Consider the following 22,115-nt stretch of genomic DNA (forward strand, 5'->3'; position numbering starts at 1 on the left):
TTCTTGAAATATACTCATTGGCATATTTCTTTTGAGAAGGCTGAAATGTAACTGGGAACCAGGCAGGATAAACACAAGGGAGGGTGATGTGAGTCAATACCCAAGAGCTCTGGATAAGGCATGATCTAAGGATTCGGGATACCAAGTGGAAGCATTTCGACCTTCTCGTTTCTGGAGTGGGAGAAGGGGGTAATCATTAGAGACATTAAGACAAAAAAGAATGTGGGGGACCATAAAAGACAAGCCACATCTATGGATTAAGTAAGGAACATGGACAAGGATGTTAAAACCATGTTGATCGAGCAGATGGAATACATGGGAGGGGAACCAAGAAGAGAAAATTGCTCACTTGAATTAAAATACCTGTAACAATCTCAGCACTCAAGGGCTTGGTTTGGTGCCCTTGGGTGAAGCCAGAGACCATAACCTCATAACCAATGCCAGTTATGAGGCCTCTGAGCTCCAGCTTCCTCTGGGTTCCTGAAAGTGTGAATTCCTGGGGGTCCAGCAGCTTCCCAGAATCCACCACCGTTACTAGGAAGCTGTCAAAGGCATTCTCCGATGCCATCCAGGAAACTGTGAACCCGTAGGGATTAATGTCGGAAATGGTTAGGTTTTCCAGAAGGGGCAGAGCCTCTGAAAGAAGGGAGGGATGAAAATAACTCAGGTTAGCAGCACTGACTCTGCTGGGATCGCACGAACGCCATGAATACTGACAGATACCCAATCAATCATTAAATGGCATATGCTTAGGAAATGAACATTTAGTAAGAGCCCATTGAGTGCCACATGTTTCTCTTATCGAGCCTATGAGATAGCTATTATTCCTATCACACAGTAAGAAAGTTTACTTCTAAAGAAGCTGGTTATCTTGGTCAAGATCACAAAGCTAGTGTGTGACAGAGCAAGGTTTTTAGTTGGGTCTGACGCCAATGCCATGAACTTTCCCCCGAACATTGGATGGCCTGGGCCTGGGTGGGACCCCTTTCTCGAATTCCCACTGGCTGCTGGTCTTGCAGAAAATTGGCTTTTTCTCTTCTTCTTTTTTTTTTTTTTTCAAATATATATCCTTTTTTCTCATACATTTCTATTCTTTTAAAATTCACATATGCAGGGCCTCCCTAGTGGTGCAGGGCTTAAAGTCTCAGCGCTGTAAGCCACTGCGGCCTGAGTTTGATCCCTGGCCAGGGAGCTGACCCACAAGGCCCAGCAGACCTCTCCTGTCTCGCCTAGCTGCTCCCCTCAGCAGTATATATCAGTAGATCGGTGTGTTCTGCTCCCCACTCTGTCTCTGGTGAATCCTCTCACCCCATCCACTTCTGGCCTGCACCCCAGTTCTTGTATACATAAATAAATAAAAAGAAATTAAAAAAAAAGTAATATTCACATTTTGAATCGAGTCAATTAGGCCAGTTAGTGACATCCATCCTCAAAGAGTGAGGCAAAGGGAAAATGTAAGAATTTTCACGTGTCAAAATTCACAATTTACAGTTATGGCCCACTAAGGAGTACTAAGATCTGCTGATTCCTTTTAGCGGCTTATTTTCCTGGATAAAGTTAGGAGGTAAAGACATGTGTGGATCTTCAGTAAATTTCATCATCGTTTGTTCATTCAGTCACCCAACATTTGTATCCTCTGCACTCTTATTTCTTATGTGCCACTGGGTCTTTGCACTCATTGACATTTCCAAAAGGAGTGAACTAAGTCTCTACCAATACTTTCCAACTGAGAAGACATCACATCCATTATCCTATCTAATCCTCTTAGCGACACTATAAGGCAGATAACATCCACCACCATGACATCTATGGACACAGAGGTCAATAACTAATAGAGGATCACAATCTAGGAGGTGGCTAAGCTAGGATTCAATGCAGGTCACCTGATGCCAATTTAAATGTTCTTTTTGCCTCCTAAGCCATTGTCTACTTGGTCAACTCTATCAGTGCTGGCAAGTCTGAGGCATAAGCTGCGTTAGTGGCAAAGGTCCAGCGCCTCCCTCTAGGAAAACAAAACACAGTAATGGTGACCGTATTTATTTTTTATTAGTGTTGACATGGGGAGTTCATTCCATGGCCAAGGTTGCTTTAGCTACATCTAGTTTAGAGCCTTCTTTTCCACTGCAGCTACGTGGAAACTTTCAAAGACTTTAACACTAATACCCAGAGGCTAATCCAGGGGATGTAAAGAAAACTGTTTAAAAAAGAAGTGTTTGGTGACTACATGAGCAAATGAATGGCTATCCTCATCCTCTAAGGAGAGATTTAAATTTTGTTGTGGCTTGCACTTCCTGTGCTTATTTGGAAGTGCTTGGTGTTTATTCTGAGGCATTTTTTTTTTTTTCAAACCAACGAAAGCTCTCCCCCAGATCAGAACTCTATCAAAGGCAAAGATGAAATCACATATCCTGTGCAAACATGCTTCTTTGTCTGCAACACAAGGATCTCAAATTCTATTGCTGAATTTTGTTTAGATAAGGCCTGCCTTTGATAGCTGACCTCACATCTCCTCACCATCAAAGCCACAAATTCTATTGAAAAGGAGGGCATTCAGGCTAATTAGTCAATCATGGGTCTGTTGTTTATAGTCTATCACATTCATTTTTTTTTTCATTAATATGCTTCTTTTAAAGTGCAGTCCTTTCACATCAAGGATTAGCTGAGACAATACTGTAACTGGATCCAGGACTCCCAGGATCAGTTCTCCCAGCCCCCTTTTCTTCTCTCTGTTCTATGGGAGGTCCTGCAAGAGGCTACAAGTCAGGGCCCAGTGGGGTCTGCGCCTGGCCATCCCTCGTCTCTCCATCCCTCCTCTCTCAGGCAGTGAAGTTCCATTGGCCTGGCTTCTCCCTCTGCTCCACCCACCAAGGAACTACCACTTTCTGTATTTTGGACTTGAAGGATCAACTTCACATTAGATAACTGGACAATAAAATGTAACCACGATTGCATGAGGCCTATGGTTTCTATCCAGGCTTGTTTCTTCTTTTTAAGAACACCAGTGTCCTCATAGTTGGGAGAGAGCAGATTCTCTAAAATATCAACTGGAGGCCAGGCAGTTAAATGTCATTATATCTGTTTAATCCCTGAGACAAAACTGCAGCAAGTATTTTGGGGCATCCTCTCTTCGAAAAGAAGTTTGGATTCAGAGAAATTAAAATCCAGCTAAAAAGATGTGGGTGAGGCTCAGAAACCACATAGATCTGATCCCCAAATCCTGACTTTTCTAGCACACCAGGCAGCCTCCAATAAAATATTCAATTGAACTTATTAACATCTTGTTCACAGCAATTTAGGCCGTGGGAGAGAAAGATCTGGTTTAATGTGAAAATCAGATGGCAAAGTTGATCTCCTGAAAACTGTCATTAGTAGAAGTCAAGAGACTTCTAAAACTTTTCTGAGGTTTTTCAGGATAGGGATTTAGTTAATTGATGCCACTTGCAGCCTTTGCCATTGATGTAGGATAATGGCAGGAAGAAAATAGAAAACTGCTTCTTTATATAAGTGAAGGACAAGTTAGAAGTCAAGTTTAATGAATGGGTGAGGCTTAATTAAATGGGCTTTATCTGCTATCCTCGGTTGGACTTCATTCCTCTGTTGTCGATGTCAATTTTAAGAAACATTTTTTGAGAAAAAGAGATAAATTATTCCATTTCTGGGGTAGGTAGTTTGTGAACTTCCTTCCATTGCATGCTTTATAAAGAAATTCCTAGCTGTAGGCTTTTATTTGGAACTTACTCTTCATCTAGACTCTCCAAACCATGGATCTGACTGCCTATAATGACTGGGCACAGTGATTTGGACAGCTTCATGCAGCCATGGAGTACCTGGCTCCATGCCCCAGAATGCTTTGCAATAGTAATGTCTCCCTTCTGTCTTCCAAGTTGACATATGCACTGAAGACTCTATTTTGGGTTGAATTTCCCTGTAGAATGTCTGTCACCTTTCCCCTCCCCCCTTCTCAGAGTTCTAAACAACAAGGAGAACCTCTGAAGGAATACCTGTCATGACAAAGGCAGTGAGGGGTCTCATGGGGTCCCCAGCCCAAGTCGTCCCTGCCACGCTAACATCCTAGCCCGTGTTCTCCTCCAAGCCTGTGACGTGAGCATGCTGTGCGTCTCCTGGGACCGTGAGTTGCTGGGACCCATGCAGGGAGTGAGCATTGCTCACACTGATAACAATCTTTGCAAAAGGCCCAGCTCGGTGGGTCCATGACACATTGAAGCTGTCAGGAGTAATATTGCTAAGGATTAGAGTGCCCAACTGTGGCTCTGGTTCTGAGGAGAAGGAACATGGGCAGAGAGAAAGAGACATCATTACAGGAAGAAGGGGATTTCTAGGTAGCCATAGAACATGAGAGTATCCAACCCTTTAAATATTTGCAGAAAGGTAGAGTAGTAGGCACCGTTCACACCTGCATTGATGACAATGCTAGAGAATACATTGGTTTCTCTGGAGGCGTGGGTTTGCTTCTTTTAAAATCTAGAACCCGGGCCTCCCATGGTGGTGCAGGAGGTTGAACGCCACGCTGTGAAGCTGTCTGCAGCCTCTGCAGCACCGGTTCAATCCCGGCCGACCGGCGAGGGTCCCACATGGCGCGGCAGAACTCTCCTGTCATGCCTGCTGCTCCCCTCAGCAGTGTATTTGGTCAGTCTTCCTGTTCTGTTCCCCGCTCTGTCTCTGGTGAATCCTCTCACCCTCCCACGTATCTGGCCTGTACCCTATTCTTGTGTAAATGAGTAAATAAATCTTTAAAATAAAATAAAATAAAATAAAATCTAGAACCCACATATGAAGAACAGTGAACAAGCCATTAGAGCAGTAGATAGGATGAAGGAAAAGGTTGTCAAAGGTTTATAATGGAGCACTGGCTCTGTAAGATGTTCCAAGAAAACACAACTTTCTGATGAAGTATGTACTGTAAACACTGAGAATTATATCCACTCTGGAGACTCACAAAGCACGCAAGCACTTGAAAGGTTGAAATATTGCCTCTGTAAAGAGAGACACTTAATTTGGCTTAGCCCAGCATCTTCTCAACTTTGGATCCACGGGTACCCTTTCTGGGGAATATTCTTTGAACATCTCAAGGAGCTGGTGTTCCACTGAACACGGCTTCAAAAATGCTACCCTGGAGTTTTTTATTTAGTCATCTTCTGAATAATTTGGCTTGTATAACTGAAAGGCTAATCTCCATTCAAGAGAAATTCTCTGTAGTATATAGAAACTCAATGAATGCACCCTAGTAAAATATTCTAGGAAAATATTTAGGAATGACCTTTTTTCTGATTAGCAAATTCATTTCTGGGATGATTTGGAAAGATGGATGGCTGTACTGAGGTTAAGTATCTCTTGTTCCTTCAGATCTAGAGAGTCAGTTATGAGGGCAACTCATTTGTAATGTTATTTTTTTTCCCCTGTCAAATTATTTAATCATGTACTACTTGTGCCCTTCATACATAGTGCCATGCTTCCCTTCAAAAAAAGAGTTCCTGGAGAATTAAAAGAATTCAAATAGCTCAAGATCTCTGAATCAAAGATACTCGTTGATAGAGAGATTCCTCCAGTACTTCAAAACACATGTAATGTTAATTTTTAACTACACAACTAGTTTCAACTGGAATGCTTATGGGCTGGCTTCCTAAATGTGCATTTTTTCCCCCAAACCCGGACTCGCCTCCTTCCTTCTCTAACACAAACATTACTCACATTAACATAACTTTAACCCAGGCTATACTTTAGAGAGAGGCACCAGTCCCAGAAGATTGAGATATTAAGGTCAGGACTTTGAATTGGGAGGAAGCAGACTATTTCTTCCAAGGACCTGGGAGCTGTTTTGCTGAAGTTCTAGAATTTGGAGGAAAGAAGGGGCACATTTGGACAAACTTTAACTGGATGATTTCTGAGCATAAAACTCCATGCAAGGACACAAAGGATCTGGCTCAGAAGCAGAATAAAGTCATCAGTCATGACATGGGCTCTCCCTCTTAACGATAGTTTGAAAAGCTAATGATGCTAGAATTTTCAGCCACAGCATTGGCTCAACCACACCAAAGGTAGGATCCTCCAAATGGGAATCTTTATGGCCCTTCCCCATATTTTCCTGTGGAAGCAATCGCCTAAACTAGGCATGAATGTAAGGACTCTCCTCATGTGTCAGAGACGGCAGTGACCACACATTTCATGCAGAAAGAGACCTAGTGTCTCAAGGTCAGCTTCACCTCAAGCTGTCTGGGAAAGGGCGCAACCAAGCTAGACAGTGAGATGCAAGGGAAAAAACCCCAGAAAGAGAAGGGTAGGTAGGAGGCAGGCAGTCCATGCGAGCTGGGGAATTTTGTTCTCAACACTTGCAACCATTTGAAACAATACCTTGCCATGCTGTCTGCTTCCAAGGAAGATGCACATTTTCAGAAACTGAACGCTCACGACATGCACCAAAATTCAGAGAAGATGATGGCCAAAAGAAGACTCTGGCACTGGAGGCCTAACATGCTTGAGAGAGTCGATATGAAAAAACACATCTTTGTGGGGAATGCAGGCAGTAAATGAAAGTCTCAAAAACAAGACAAGACCACTGGGGCCTCTCATGTGGGTCTTGGGGTGTGCTTTAGGGTCTTTTCTCTGCATGCTGGTGGCACCGCTATGTAAAATCTCCATGGAGAGTAAAAGAATGTAGATCATTCTGACCAAGGAACCAGAACGGCATGCACCCACCTATTTGAGTATCGCGCAGGCAAACTGTGATTAGAGAGACCACAGGCAGATGATAATCGGTGGAACTGGAATAGATTATTCAAGATCAGACAAAAGAATTGTTTAGAAATTCGACCAAAGCATGTCAGGTTAAGTCCTTACAAACAAATATAACAATTCCAGATGTGAGTGGCTATTTCGGAAAAAGAGGTTCACACAGAAGGCCCATCATTTGGGGTAAGAATTTTTTTTCAAACGTTAAAGTTCTGACTGGGTGACTCCAATATGAGAAGGATTGGGAGGAAGCAGGAGGATGAGAAATGGGGAATGGGTGATTCTCTGGACTGCTCTCCTGAGGAAGTTCAAAAGAAGAGTGAACACGTAATGGGAAATACCTGTGGTTGCTTGGACCATGAGGGTCTGAGCAGGCTGCCCGCTCAGTAGCCCATGGAGGTGGGCAGTGTAATTAGAAGAAGCTTTGAGGTTGGTGATGACAAAGCTGCGAGATGCTGCAGGCACGGCGTGCACCACCGTGCCCAGGAGGTGGTCTGAATTCCTAACTTCTACAAGAAAGCTATCAAAGGTGGATGGCTGAGCTCTCCATGAGATGGACACACTGCCCCAGGTCGTATTTGAGACAGTAAGATGGCTAAGGACAGGTTCAACTACTAAAGCAAGAAGAAAAAATATGAAAATGTGTCAATTACAAAACAACCCCATTAGAGCGCCAACATCAGAACACGTAAGACTAAATCCATAAAGTTTTAGACTTTACCCTCTGGCAAGGGAACTTGTCCTCGGCTGAAAGCCAGATTGAACTGGGAGAAACAATCCTACATGGTGGGCTGGTTTTTGTCCCTGGGTCTCATTACACTTGAATATGGTAGAGATGAGAACTAACTACTGCTGGCTCCTACCTCTTCTGTGGGCCATCCTGAGAGCAATGTGTCTCATGGAGCAGGGCCAGACTGTTCCTCAGCTGTGAGCGACTTGAGTGAGAGATCATTTTGATGCTACAGTGGTGACCCTTTTCCTGGACCCCCAACACTACCAGAAAATGGGGTCCCACTTTGTGAAAGACAAGAAGAAATTCTCCTATTTTGCTCCACCCACTTTTTTCCTTTAGTTTGTCTTACTTTACCTGTCAAGAGAAGGCATTGCCTAAACTGTGCTAAGAATGCTGTTTTGAATGGACAGAGGTCTCCTTCCCAGATCATATAGAATTCTCTTTTGCAGAAGAGAGTATCTTATATAGTATGAGTCACAGTTACCATACATTTAAAGTGAGAGCAGTTTACTCTCTAGTTAACCAAGCTCCTTATTTCAACATGACTATTCTGTTTTTACTTTTCCATTGACCATCTACCATTCTGCAGGAAAGACAGAATATTTGAGTCTTCTCTCCTAGGGGTGACATTGGAATTGAGAGGCCTGGATGACGTACCTTCCCTGCATTCCTGCAATGAGTAATCTCTGCTCTCTCTTTGCATTTCCCACTTGAAATAAATATACTATCACCAAAGCAATTCCATCTATCAGTGGGGTATTTAGACATCAGGAGGTGAAAGGCACCAGACAGATGAAGATACTAGGATAACCCAAAGTGCACATTTTTAGACCTCTTTTATTGAGGCAATGTCTTTCCAAGTCAAGGGAAACTTTCATTTTGGCTTTTTAGTTATTGAAGGGAAAGAACTTGTCTCCAGAGTCCATATGGCAATCTTGCCCAATCTATGTTTTATGCTGTGGATGTCCTGCTGGCGAGAGATCAGGTAAGGGTTTTATGGCAATCCACCATGTGGGCTGCTATTGGGAGAGAGTTAGATTAGATGGTTCAGTGCTCCAGCCCAGCATCCTGGAAGAGTTAATGTACCACTGCTTGTGCTTCGGTGGGTGAGAAGCAGTGGTTTCACCCTGCAAGGAAGATTCTGGAGAGAGGGTGTTAGAGATGGGAGAAGGAGCATGTACCTGTCGTGGCTGTGGCACTGATGGTTTTGGTCCAGACGCTGGGAGTGATTCCAGAGAGGTAGACAATAAAATCATTACTAGGGCGGAGCCCTGAGATATGGGCAGTTCGCGCATCACCCGAAATATTATATTCCATGGTCTCCAGGAACCTATTGGAATCAATAATTTCAATGGTAAAGGTCTCGAAGGCTCCATCGGTTGCTGTCCAGGAGAGATTGAAGCTCTCAGGTGTTACGTCAGAAACACTTAAGTTTCCAATTTCTGGTTCTTCAGCTGAAAAAGGAGGGGGGAGGGCAGAAGAAACAAATACACTTGAGTTAATTATTTGGCTGTGTTTTAAGATTGAGGTTGTTGTTACTAGGACCAGAGCTGGGTAGAAAGATCTGAAAGTTCAGGGTTACGGTGAAAGGAAGCAGTGCTCCTGGTCAGTGCCAAGGAGAAGGAAAGAGGAGGGGGACTTGTTAAAGGAAAAACAAAAAAGGATGGTATGGCAATTAGATGTCCCTGGCCAAGGTCCTGGGTGTGAGAGACATGCTGAATGATCCAAGCAGGCACTGTTGCTTGTGCTGGAGTTTCCATGCTTCTGGAAGCCCCACGGGCGATAGATCAAAAGATAGGCTTGCTGGCAGCTACTGGCCTCTGGAATTGTGCTCAGGAGACCAAGACCACTTGGCTTCCTCCTGCAGGCATCCTTCTCTGTGGATGCTTGGTCTATTCAAGTAAAGACTAACTAATTCTGAGGCCATTACCCTCCCAAGGTGGTACCTCCAGGCTCCTGATTTTGTGACTTGAGGGAATTGGCAACTTAGTGTAAATCTCAGTAATTTTCTACTTACTTTGACAAGGGACAGCCATTCTCACATTCTGTTAAAACAGCTTGTCCTCCCTTTTACTGCTTTGACGTGGGCCAATAAGGACAGAATAGCTTTGCCAGCCAAGACAGTTGAGCCAACACAAGGCAGTCAGGCAACCCTGCTTGGCTAAGAAATTAAATTTTGCTTTGGAGATGGTCTTGCCAGTTCTTATTCGAGCAGCAGGAATAAAACATGCAGAGGGCAGGCAGAGGTAGGGGTAGGAAAGCTGACTCTAGCGAGGAAGGTGACCTTCCCATCCCATCAGATTTGGTGAGACACAGATGGATTATGGCCCTTCCTCCCCACAGGCCAACTCATCAGAAGCAAGAATGTTGCTATCATTAAAAAGAAAAAAAATACATAAAAATACAAGGGACACCCAAATCACAGAATCTGCAGGAAAGATCAGATGTGGCAGATGATTTCTCTACCTTCTGGAAAGGAACGGTTTGTAAAAAGAACCTTGGATCCTTCCAGATCAGCCTCACCTGTGATTTCTAGGCATTTCAAGGTCACCATCATGCAGCGGTGGCCTGTGTTTTCTGTTTATCTTGGAAACAGTTACTGAAATGATGGAGGCTAAAATAAAGAGCTGTGCTTTCTTGTTACAATCAACTAGGACATACATGTCTGATAAAGAGTTTCCTTGCAATAATTATCTAAGAATAGGAGAGGTGCGTGCAACACAAAGCAGCATACATAGCCTCTTCTGCGCTCCAGAGGCCGAGGCTTATAAGAAAGGTGAGAGACCTAAGAGAGGGCTGGGGAAGGTCCCTCCCTTACCAGGCTTCTAGGGACACACTGGCTGCCTTATCCCCCCAGCAGAGTGATAAGTAAACTATAATGCACCCTGTTGGGTCTGGGTAGGGAGTGTGCCAGCATGAGCTAACACTTCCGGGAACAACTCTTGATTAAAACAGCAAAAAGGGCGTCCAATCCCTGATGCTCATAGTCTGGGACATTCCTTGCTTCAAATACTGCTGTGTGTATGTCTGCAAATGAATGCCTTTTTCTTTGGTACTGTCTCCAGTCATAATTGTGTGATTTTTTTTTTTTTTTTTTTTGGTCGAGCTATTTGTTAATCTGATGTTCTAACAATGACTCAGGATCTGAGAAGATTGCCTGGAGGAGGCTAATTCTGTTTTCTTATACTCAGTGCATTTTAAAGAAACATTTCTTAAAGGCAACAACCACAGTGCCCATAACCTGGAGGGATTTGGGATGGTAATGCCCCAATTCCACTAACAGAAAGACTCTTCAAAGTAAACAATCTGTGCTCCACCAGAACTCACACATGGGAAAGGTCGGCTGTTAGTTAGACCCAAGCACTGGAGAAGAGAATTAAAACCAGCAGGCTGTCTCCTGAAATAGAAAGCCATCAGTTTAAAAGAGATCTAGTTATAGGCTGGAAGGTAAAGTATGGGAGAGGATGGGAGGCCGGCAGTCAGCAAAGGCAGTAACTGCATTGTTCATTCTCAAGAGGGCAAAGGCATCTGGGCCAAGGTGCAGGCCACGGGGAGGTAACTGAGCAGCGTGGCCAGCAGCTAAGAGGGGTGTGGAAGGATTCGGCCATGGAGAAAGCTGATCCCCTGAACCATCTCTTGGAGAGGCACAGGGAACCCTGGGGAGAAGACATGGACAGCAGAGAAGAAGGTACCTGTGGAGGTCTCAGCAGAGAGCATTGGAGTCCTATAGCCCCCGATCACCCCGTAGATGGTGACTCTGTAAGGGGTGGCAGCCTTGAGGCCCGGGATGGCTGCAGCCCGAAGGCTGCCAGGTACCGTGAGGTTCTGAGCTGCCTCCACCCCGTTGGCCTCCTGCACCTGAATGACAAAGTGCTTGTAGGCCTGGTCAGCTGCGGTCCAGTTGAGTTGGAGGCCATCCCAGCCAACCTCGGTCACAGCTAAGTCTCCCAGCTTTGGGAGCTCCTCTGAAGAAGGACAGAGAAGTGTTTGTCAGTCCTGCAAACCCAAACCAAGGAAACCCGATGTCGCATAGCCTAGCTCTAAGGGGGAGAGAAAGGGCAAGAAGAGGTTTTGGGGTCATTCTTGGCCTCTAGGAATTTCCAATTTGAAATTGGACCACAGCTTTCTTCAGGAGCTAAAAATGGCCAGAAAGGGGACTGTGCGGCCAGCACCCGCAGGTCCCGTAGTAAGGTGGGGTCTTGGGTCAGGGTAAGGGAGTAGGAATGGTTAGAACTGCAGACTTTGGGGGCAGAGGCCCCTGGGTAGAATTCCAGCACTTCAGGGCAAGCTGTCATGTTGGGTGTGTCACCCAGTGCATCTCTAAGCCTCCCTCTCCTACCTACCCTTTAAATGGAGCTAACAGTGACTATCTTGCTGACTTGTGTGCTAAGTCAGCGATAACACTTGCAAATCTCTGAGCATCATAACAGATGCTCAGAGGCCCTGACAGAGCGAGGGCCCATAGTGGCAGCCAGACCGTTGCTTAGGTGTTTCCTGGGAAAGTCTCAATCACATGGAAATGACTGGCACCACCACATCACCTCCGTTACTGTGACCCAGCTCCGTGCTGGCCACAAGCTAGCTGACGGGGCTGCAGGCGTGTGCTCTCAGGTTTGGGCAAGCTGAGGTTTCCTCTGCATGCCTCTCAGCTGTCCTGGCACCACACTTGGCTCTTCTACCCCCACCCCCCAGCACTGGATGTCTGCATGACGAATGCTACATGGTAGAGGAAGGCCATTTCTGTGACACAAGTGCCTCCTTTTAATTAAAAGTGATAATGTTTTGCTCAGTAAATGGGGCAGAGCAGGGCCCACTATTAATTTTTCTACAATGTAGGAAGGAAATTGAGTGTAGCTTTTATGGCTGGTTTAGAATGTTTGGATTCAGATATGGAAAAACCCAGCAGAGATGGAATGCTACTGTGGGTCGAAAGCCATCTTCCAGCCTTCTTTTTAAGGCTTACGTGGCCATGGAGTAGAAAGGAAAATAACTACAGAAATTTCAGCCAAAAAAGGTGCAAGGTGCTTGATCTCAGGTATCTGAGACCGGAGCCAGCCTGAGCAAAGCTCACCTTGTAGAGGTCTGTGCTCAGCCTGTGTTCTATGTGGACCCGTGACTTCTTTGGAAGATCTGGGCTGAGGACATGGGTGCAGGCAACCCCCCTCCTCCTTCCCAGATCACCAAGAGTAGCTGTTCATTGATTTATCATGGTGGGGGCAGGGGGAATCCTGTGTTCCTTGTAAGATTTCATTTGCACAAGGATCTGTGCTCTATAAACAAAAATTTATAAACTTCATATGTATTTAATTACATCCTGCACCCAGCCTGTCTCAAAGGCCTTTTTTGCTCTTATTTGGTCCAAAGATATTTCCAGAAACACAGGACACTGGCAACCTATTCAACTAGCTATACTGCAACATTGCCTTTCTGATTTTGGGAATTGTGTGTCATTTCTGCGAAGGATTCAGTTTATTTGATATGTATGAGCAAAAAAAAAAAAAATACACAACAACAAAAAACCCAAACCATTTCACTTATTTGAATTAGGTAATTTGGGGGACATTATTAAATCAAGTACATTTATAGAGAGGGGCCTGGGCTTAAGGTCCAGCATAAAATCTCTACTACCAAACATGGGGCCCATTTACCCATTCAGCTTTTAAAGCTGTTTTTAAAATCCTCATGAACAGCACAGAGTTTTCTATAACAGATGGAACAGCATATTTTCATGGGACAAATTGAGCTGAATTTATTTTTCTCCTCAAATTGTATGAAAACATTGAGGTCAAATGCAGCTGTCCTTTCTGGGAAATGTCCCTGATTTGAGTGTCTGCTAAGGAGACAGAGTTGGATAATTTCAGCAGGTAACTATATCATTCCCAAAGGTTACACTGTAGACATCTGACTGCAAGTTGGATGGGCGTCTGTGACTCTAAGGGCACTAACAAGGTTCTCTAGAAAGTCCTGACCTCATTTTTGTGCCACAGCTCTGTTTATGCTATTTTTATTTTTGTTATGATGTGTTGCTAGAGAATAAGCTTAGCGACTTGTATCCAGTACTTACTACGGCATGGATACTTTGCTAATCACTTTCCTTCACCATCTCAGTTACTACTCAGAACAGTGTTCTGAAGTATGCGCATAGTCGCTGATTAAAGATGAGAAAAGAAAAAAAGCCAAGAGATGTATAGTGATACACCCAAGAATATCCAGCCAGTAAGGTGGAACTGACCCAGACTTTCCGAGTTAGTACTTGTATTCCTGATGCCTAGCAACAAGAATAAGAAGGATCCCACCCCACGGGAAATGTTCCCTATGCTAATGACAGGCCGGCTCCATCATGTCCCTGGTTTGGGGAGGGAGGTGTTACCTGTGATAACCTCCATAGCAAGGGGTCGAGAGCTGCCGCCCTTGACCTGGCCACGCAGGGTGATTGTGTAAGGGGTACCAGCCCGAAGGCCTGGGATTTCCGTGGAGCGCAGGGTGCCAGGAACTATGAGGCTGTGAGCTTCTTCAGCCTGGTCAGCCTCCCGGGCCTCAATGATAAACTGCTCATAGATTCCATCTGGGGTGGTCCAGTCCAGCCTGAGGGCATCCCAGCTAACCTTGGTCACTGTGAGGTTTCCCAGATCTGGAACCTCCTCTGCATAAGGACACAGAGTTGCTAAGTTACTAAAAGGCAACTAAATGCTGGGGTTCAGGTGACATGGCATTTTGGCTCAGGTCGGGTGAGTGGTCTGGTTAGTGTTGATTACAGATGCATGATTTAGAGATGGTGGTGAGTGTATTCAAACTGCTGGCATCAAAGCCAGGGTTTTTATTCAGCCTTAGGGAGTAAAAGATAGTTCTAGGCAGTGTTCACAACTTCCATTCTTGACATACAAATGGAGCTTTGGGGAGTCCTTTGGTGCGTTCTTAAAACAAAGTTGTGTATCCAAGTTCTTAGATACTATGACTGAAACTGACTTTGGAAGAAAAGTCATTTCTCACTTTTGTAAAGGAAGAGTAGGTGGAATTTTCCATGGAATTGGCCACTGTGCTACCACTGGGTCTTGGCCAAATAAGGGAAATGACATTTGGATGAAAGCAAGGAATGATTCACCGGTATCCTCCAGCTAGCTAGGAGCTAAACCCAGCCTGGGTCTCTCGAGCTGAGACAATGAAATGAAGTGAGTTAGTCAACTAATCTAAAATACCTGTCGAGACTTCAACAGACAGAGGGGTTGTGCTGAAGTCCGAGGTGACCCCACGAATGGTGACTGTATAATGAGTGGCTGCTTTGAGCCCAGCCAGGTCCACGGATCTCAGCCCCCCAGGTACCGTGAGGTTCTGGGCTGCCTCTGCCATGTCTTTCTCCTGCACCTGAATGGCATAGTGCTCATAGGCCCCTTCGGGAGCAGTCCAGTTGAGCTTGAGGGTATTCCAGCCCACCTCGGACACCGTGACCTCTCCCAATTTGGGAGTTTCTCCTGGAGGAGGACAGAGAGCTAGTTTAATGATCCAGTCACACACCAAGACCCAGGGAATCTTTAACTAGAATAGTCTTTGAACTAAAAACAAGTTTAGCTTCACATGCATCATGCAAATTCCTAATTTGAGAAACAGAGCAAAGGGTGAGATATAGGAAAAAATTTCTTATTAAGGAACTGCCCTCCATTCCAGTGATGAGGGGATTACTTGTGTGATATATTTTTTCTAGGGCTGTGTGGAGAGTCCCTGGGCTGGGAGGACACATGCCATAGGGCGTGGGTCACATGCCATGCAGTGTGAACGCTGACCCTGGAGGCTGATGGACTCCCATTATTAGATGCCATATTGTCAGCTAGCACTTGTACCCACAAGTCCAGTTATGTTAGTTTGTCTGATTCCTTGGGCAGTTTCCTGTTGAGAAAAACAGAAGCTAGAGAGACAAAGGTAAAAGGTACCTGTGGAGGTCTCAGCAGAGAGCACTGGAGTCCTATAGCCCCCGATCACCCCATAGATGGTGACTCTATAAGGGGTGGCGGCCTTGAGGCCCGGGATGGCCGCAGCCCGAAGGCTGCCGGGTACTGTGAGGTTTTGAGCTGCCTCCACCCCATTGGCCTCCTGCACCTGAATGACAAAGTGCTCGTAGGCCTGGTCAGCTGCGGTCCAGTTGAGTTGGAGGCCATCCCAGCCAACCTCGGTCAGAGTGAGATTTTCCAATTCGGGGCTGTGGTCTGAATAATGACAGAGATGGGGTCAGTTCAACCATTTCTCAAAATGCTTTCTTCTGAGAACCTAGAAATGGCAAGGCTGCTGTCCATGCAGAAAGGCCATCGGAGCCTGAGGCTGTGGTGCAGCTGCCCACGGGCCAGAACAGTGCTGCCACCATCAAAGCACCAACAGAAAAAAACAACAGAGTGTTTCGTTTGCCTTTATACACACCAGCTGAAGCACACTGGAGCTTGTCTTTTGGAAACCAGTGTTCTGTGGATGGAGACACATCTGCAGCTCTCTGTGAGGACTGCTCTGGCCTTCAGTTTCCATTTTGCAAAGTGTCTCTCATCATTAGGATGAGCTCAGAGGGAACGGCCTGGGGCTATCCTTGGGGTCTTGGGGGCTGAGCTATCCTCTTAGCTAACTTTTCCTTTTCATGATTCTTAATCTCCTTGGGAAGGTCTGTTTCATAGTTCTTTTATTTTGTTTTCTTTGTCAATTTCTGGGACTCAAAATCAGTTTATGTAAAAAGCTTTCATAAAGATCAGAGAGAAAAGAACACATTACAAATATGTAAGGCGGAACTGAGGAAGGCAGGAGTCCTTGCAAAACTGCCCCTTCCTGGATAGAAAGAAAGACGGGGGCCCTGGAAGAAACAGCTTATTAAGTTTAATTAAAATTGAATGTACCATCTTCATTCATTTCTTGAACACCCAAGATACAATGAAAACTCACTTGTCTGAATATGCCTAAAAGGTGATGGCTTGCCCAGGGCTAGGCTTATGTGGACTATGAATGCCCAAGGAAGCAAGGATTTCCCCTGGAAATAAGTCTGTGAACAACAGAGCAAGAACTGCCTTGAGCTCATGCAAAAGAACAAATTGTTTCTCTATTTCTGCCCTGCATTGTTGCTCACTTCACATGAGCCCTCTGTGTCCATTGAGGCAGAATTTGAACTTGAAATGTTAGCTTTTAATTACATTGACGATTCTCTGTCAAGACTCTATTTCTTTCAGACTTTTCCAGCTGGGGACATTCTTTTAGTTGTTTCACAATAGCACACTCCCTCAAATCTGAGCTAGAATAGGGCTGCATAGAGTACCGTATCTGACCAGCTGCCTACTTTGGTAATGACTGAGTGAAAAAAAAGTTTAATTTTTTGGAATGCTTGGAAAAAACTCAAAGAACGATAAATGCATCATGGCACATGAACATATATGAAATTCAAATGTCAGTGTCACAAATAAAGTTTTATTGGCACACAGCCACACTTGTTCACTTATATATTGTTGGTGGCTGCTTATGTGTCAGAGGGCATGACAGAGTCTTTGTAGTAGAAAACGATGGCCTGCAAAGTCTAAATTATTTGTTATCTGTCCCAGGTATTTGTGATACCTGAACCGGAACTGCATTCTATGGACTCACTTAACCCAAATTCACATCCAAGATCCCATCACATTTCTTAACCACATAAACATGGACTCCATGAGAGGAAAGGACCACAAACTCCAAGTGATATCTACTTTGGGGTATATCTGTCAAAAAAAAAAAATAGGGGAGTCATTCATCCCTAAACCCACTGGCCCTTTGGAGGCCGGGATCAGTGCTGCAGATAAGACAATAGCTTCCTTGACCTCAACATTTACACAACTATATTTGGGAGTAATTCAGTTCTTGCCATCTTCAGGCCTAGAGGGACAGAGGACAAAAAACAATCTAAGCAAAACTATCAGATTAAGAAAATTGATCCTCTGGCTCATAAACTCCACTTCTTATCCTATTTACCTTCTTTTGAGCCTGCTGTCATTGCTTGTCAGGAACTTAGCTGACTGACAATTTATACCTTTCTATGAATTAAGCAACTCTTTTTCCTCTTTGTATAACTGTCTTTTAAGTCATCCTTCTACTTTTGACATAAAACATTCTTTTTTCCTTTTCTTCATGAAAGAAATTGCAGGTACCAGGTTACAAGAGATGTGGAAAGAAATCAGCTAAGTGGGGCAGTTGATCATGGATTGTCTGGTAGGTTTTGTAGTAAAGATGGGTGGAGAGCAGAGAGGGGGAGATTCACATCAGAAAATGTCTCTTCCTAATGAGCACCGACTTTTGTCTTTGAGTCAGTTTTTAATGTGCCAGTGATACTATTATTGAATTTCCCACCCACCTGCTTCAACTATTCATGCACTGAATGAAGCAATTTTCACATAATATTATGTTGCCCAGGGAAAAAATGATATTCATGGTAATGAGATGTTCACCAAAATTTTTAGATTTTCTTTTTAATTTCTTGATAGGTAAATCAAGAGAGAGCATCAGTTTGTTACCTAGTGCTGCAGAGCTGTGGCTGTCCTGCAGTGGGGTTCTGATGGTGCCTCATCCCAGCCCTTCACTAACCAACCAAATGCTAATCAGATAAATACAAGGTACAACGTCAATAAATAGATACATGAAAAGGAGATGGATAGGAAGTATAAAAAGAGAGGGAATGAATATAAATACAGCAGACAATAGCTGAGGTCAGGACCAAAAGGTGACACATAAGTGCAGAGTCTTCATTTCAATAACCAGTGACACCCATGTAGTCTAAGTGCCCCAGAAGCCAGGGCTTCCGCTGGGTAGTTCCCCCGGGAATTGCTTGGCATTTCTTTATGAAAAGGCTGTTGTCTTTTTTTCTTACAGCTGTGCATTGGCATCTACCCTCTGAACAATGTCAGTGGGCCTGGGGAATCAGGATTTGGAAATCCCGTTTCTGTTCTTATGGTGGGTTGACCAGCTGTTTTGGAGGAATTTCTGACAGTGCCAACTTTAAATCTTTGGGCTTCCACTATATTGCAGATGGTATTTACAGAGTGCTGACTGATGAGGAATTTATGCTCAGTGTTCACTGTTACGAGAAAGCATGAATCTCCCACATCAGGGGGATGGCCACAGCCAAGCTTGTGGACTCCAAAGTCTACCTTCCATCACTTTGATCTTGTCTTGTAGAGATAAGACAATTGAAGATAAAAACATATCTGTCTTAAAACTTCTCAGCTACTCTTCATCACTGTCAAGAAGGGAGTCCAGGGGCCTCCCCGGTGGCGCAGCGGTTGAGCGCTGGGTTGCGAAGCTGCCCGCGGCCTCTGCGGTGCCGGTTCGATCCCCGGCTGCTCCCCGGCCACCAGAGGAGGGTCCCACATGGCGCGCAGACCTCTCCTGCCGCCCGCTGCTCCCCTCAGCAGTGTACTTCGGTCCTTCTGCCTGCTCTGCTCCCCGCTCTGGCTCTGGTGAATTCTCTCACCCTCCCGCGCTTCTGACTGTACCCAGTGCATGTATAAACAAAACAAACAAAACAAACAAATAAATAAATAAATAAAAACATGCCTCTATTTAAAAAAAAAAAAAAAGAAGGGAGTCCAAGTCCTTGATGATATTCACTGCTCCTCTGGCCCCCGATGACAGCTGGTCCCCAATGACAGCTCTGACCTTGTACCTTGCTATTCCCCTGCTCGGTCACACAGCAGGATTGCACAGTTTGTGTTTCACTAAAATTTTTCATTCCTTTGAGCTTTTTCACATGCTGTTCTCCTATTGGAAATGTCATTACTCCTTTCTCCACTTACCCCAAAGCCTCAGCCAAGTGTCACTTCTTCCAAAAACTTCCTCTGATACACTTCATTTCCATAACTCTGGTCTTACTGGGTTAGCCTCTGTGCTCCTGTACTTTCCCACACTTCCCTGTAAAAGTGACTTGTTTCATTCTTATAATTTCAGTTTTGGTTCTCTCTCATTGCAATGTACATTTCTACAGAAGATGGGTTCTGTCTTTCTGTTCTATAATATATCAGCCTTGCCTGAGTCCTAGTCTGTTAGAAATAAATATTTGTGGAATGGATAAACATTTAAATAAATTTCAGTTTACTCCATGAGAAAATCAAATGGTAAATCAGAGCAGAATGTTCTCTGTTACTCATAATACTTAAAAAACAAATTCTACCTTTCTGCTTCCCAAATGCATGAGGATTACTGGTGTGTCATGTTGAATCATAGGTTGGTATGGAAAGAGGCTTCATGAGTCGCCTTGTGTTTCTACCTATCCTGCCTGCTTTGTGTCCCGTACTGCTTATGGAAAATTTATGACCTTCATTTTGAGAGGGTTTCATTGAGTTCATCAGATGAAAATGCAGAGAGGAGACAAGGGGGAGACACTTGGAATACACTAATGTTACTCAATGCTAACAATGTTAATAGGGATAGTGTGTCTGTCTCTGTCTCTTTCTCCTTCTTCCCTAGATTGTCATTCCCTTCCTCTTACTCTACCCTCCCTCACTTCTTTTTTTCCTGCTTTCCAATCTAGATTATACCTCATTAAAGACTTTCCCTCTACCTTAATCCCCAAGAAGAAGAACGTGGCCTATTAATGCAGCCCTAGGGGGCGGGGGTGGTAGAAGGTTGGGGAAGAAACCAGAAGATTCAATGGAAATATGGCCCCTGGAGCAGTCAGGGTCGCCAAATTGCTCCTGAAGCATATACCATGTGTTCAACTATCTCGGGGTGCTCGGAATGCAGTGTTGGAGAAAGGACAATCCTCACATTCTGGTTGGTATGAGGAGGCAAGTCACGGAAAAATGAACCAAGTACTGAACAGTATCAGACCGGGCAAGTGTGTGAGGAACTCTGGAGTAGCGTGATGGGGGTAAGCAGGCTGAGGATGCCATTTAGACTGGTGACTAGAGAAACCCTTTGTTTTGAGAAAATGCTTACATTGAGTGAAGAAGTGAGATGCCATGTGAAGAACTGGGAGCCTAGTGGTATCTGGGCAACATGAAACGTACGTGCAGGGCACAGGCTTGGCATACGTAACAACCAATGAGCCTAGGGTGATCATGGGGAAATGAGCAAGGTGAGACACAGGGCAAGCTAGAAATTAGGCAGTTTTAGGGACAGTGCAGGAGGGGACCTCTGAAGAATTTAGGGAGGCTTCAGAGATAAGGACAACCCAGGGAAAGTAACCCATTCCACTAGGAAAAACAAACGTCCCAGGACCAAGGACAACATTGTTAATGCTGGTCCTGGTTTCCTTCAGGTGGTAAAGGGAGGCGGAGATTGGAGAAATGGAGAGTGGTTTAATTTATGGTCACATTAGAAGGGCAGCTGTTTAACTTCAATGCAGGGATGCCCATCCAGAGGACTGGGCCATAAATTTAAAGATGCAATAAATGGGGAAAGAGAAAGCTGTTTGATAAGGAATGTGAAGATCCCCCACTCAGTAGCAAAGTGAGACAGCTGAGAACTAACCAATCACAAAGAGACTGGTGGAGCTTTAGAATAATGAGGGGAAAAAAGGTCTATATTCCCTGAGACACGACTTCACTTTGGCTTCCTTGCCCCCCCAGGCCTGGTTCCCTGGCCTGGGAGTCCCACTTTATTTCTGTTCTTTTTCTCCTCAATAAACTTTTTCTTTCTATAAACAAACTGCCTCTTCTCGCTTGCTTGCCTGAGCATCTGCGAAGTTCCTGCTGCGGCTTCGTGAGACACCAACCCGTGGGGGTCTAGCGGCTGGGGCTCAGCGCTGCCCTGCAGCCTGGGATCTGTCCTGGCTGGGAGACTAGGCCTGACAATTCCGGTATCAAAGGGACCCTGGTCAGCGAGGTCAGAGAGCTGAGAATGCCCGATTCCGTAGGGCTGGGTAGTTTCCGGTATGCCAGCGTCTAGGTCCTGCGTGCTTTAAATTTGGTGCTTCATTAAAGAAGAGGCTTGCACTTTGGCCCAATTCCATGGCCAGAGCCCTGAAAATCCCTGGGAAAAATGCTTGGGATGGCCAATTCCCCATCATCGTAAAACCCACAGATAATGAGTGGCTCTTTGCAGACTTCTACTCTTACGAACCTTGTGGTATAGAGCTGGGAATTTCTCTTGCCCATAGTTCATTCACCCGAGGGCTCCCACTTTTCCTTTCTTTTTTTCTTCCCACGTTTGCCAAGGGCTGGCATGTGGACTCTGCTTCTCTGCATGTTCCCCTAGCACGGGGGAACACAGGGGGAAGTCTTGTTGGACTCCTGGGTCTCTGTCCAAAAGCTGTTTTCCATTTGAATCCTTTCTGATGCCCAAAGGCATCCTACTGTTCCCTCTGTGCCGACTGTGCCCCCTGCAGCCCCCATTACATCTGGTGGAGAGTTGGGTTCGTGTCTGTCAGTCTGTTTGCTAGATATCAAGGTCCTGGGAAACGCAGACTTGTCTCAATTGCTCCAGGAGCTCTGAACTCAGCACAAAGCAAAGGTGTAGTATGGTACTGAGCAAACATGGGGGATGGAAAGAAACTCCTGTCTCACTTTTAACAAAATAAAATAGTCCATAGATTTCTTCCTTTCTGATTCTGTCCTGCCCTCATCAATTCTTAAGCCATCCCTCTTTGATGATAACCTTATAACTGGGTGGGAAGGATTCCCTGCGTGGTGGACAGATTGCCTACTTTTAG

At 44.9% G+C, this 22,115-nt stretch overlaps 1 protein-coding gene across 5 annotated transcripts in view; it reads right to left on the minus strand.

Annotated features, from left to right (window-relative positions):
* TNC (tenascin C) overlaps positions 1-22,115 on the minus strand; it is a 91,744-nt gene that overhangs the window by 26,650 nt on the left and 42,979 nt on the right. For 2 of the 5 annotated variants that reach the window (XM_037492264.2, XM_037492260.2), the window contains exons 11-15: positions 15,406-15,678; positions 14,677-14,949; positions 13,851-14,123; positions 11,173-11,445; positions 8,662-8,934 (exon numbers count right to left, since the gene is read on the minus strand). In XM_037492264.2, coding sequence (XP_037348161.1) covers positions 8,662-8,934; positions 11,173-11,445; positions 13,851-14,123; positions 14,677-14,949; positions 15,406-15,678 — 1,365 coding nt within the window. Of the gene's footprint in view, positions 1-363; positions 637-8,661; positions 8,935-11,172; positions 11,446-13,850; positions 14,124-14,676; positions 14,950-15,405; positions 15,679-22,115 lie in introns of all 5 variants that reach the window. The other 3 variants (XM_037492259.2, XM_037492261.2, XM_037492263.2) reach the window with 3 other exon arrangements.

The sequence above is a fragment of the Talpa occidentalis genome, unplaced genomic scaffold, assembly GCF_014898055.3.
Source record: "Talpa occidentalis isolate TD23 unplaced genomic scaffold, MPIMG_talOcc4v2.1 talOcc4.7, whole genome shotgun sequence".
Classification (NCBI taxonomy): domain Eukaryota; kingdom Metazoa; phylum Chordata; class Mammalia; order Eulipotyphla; family Talpidae; genus Talpa; species Talpa occidentalis.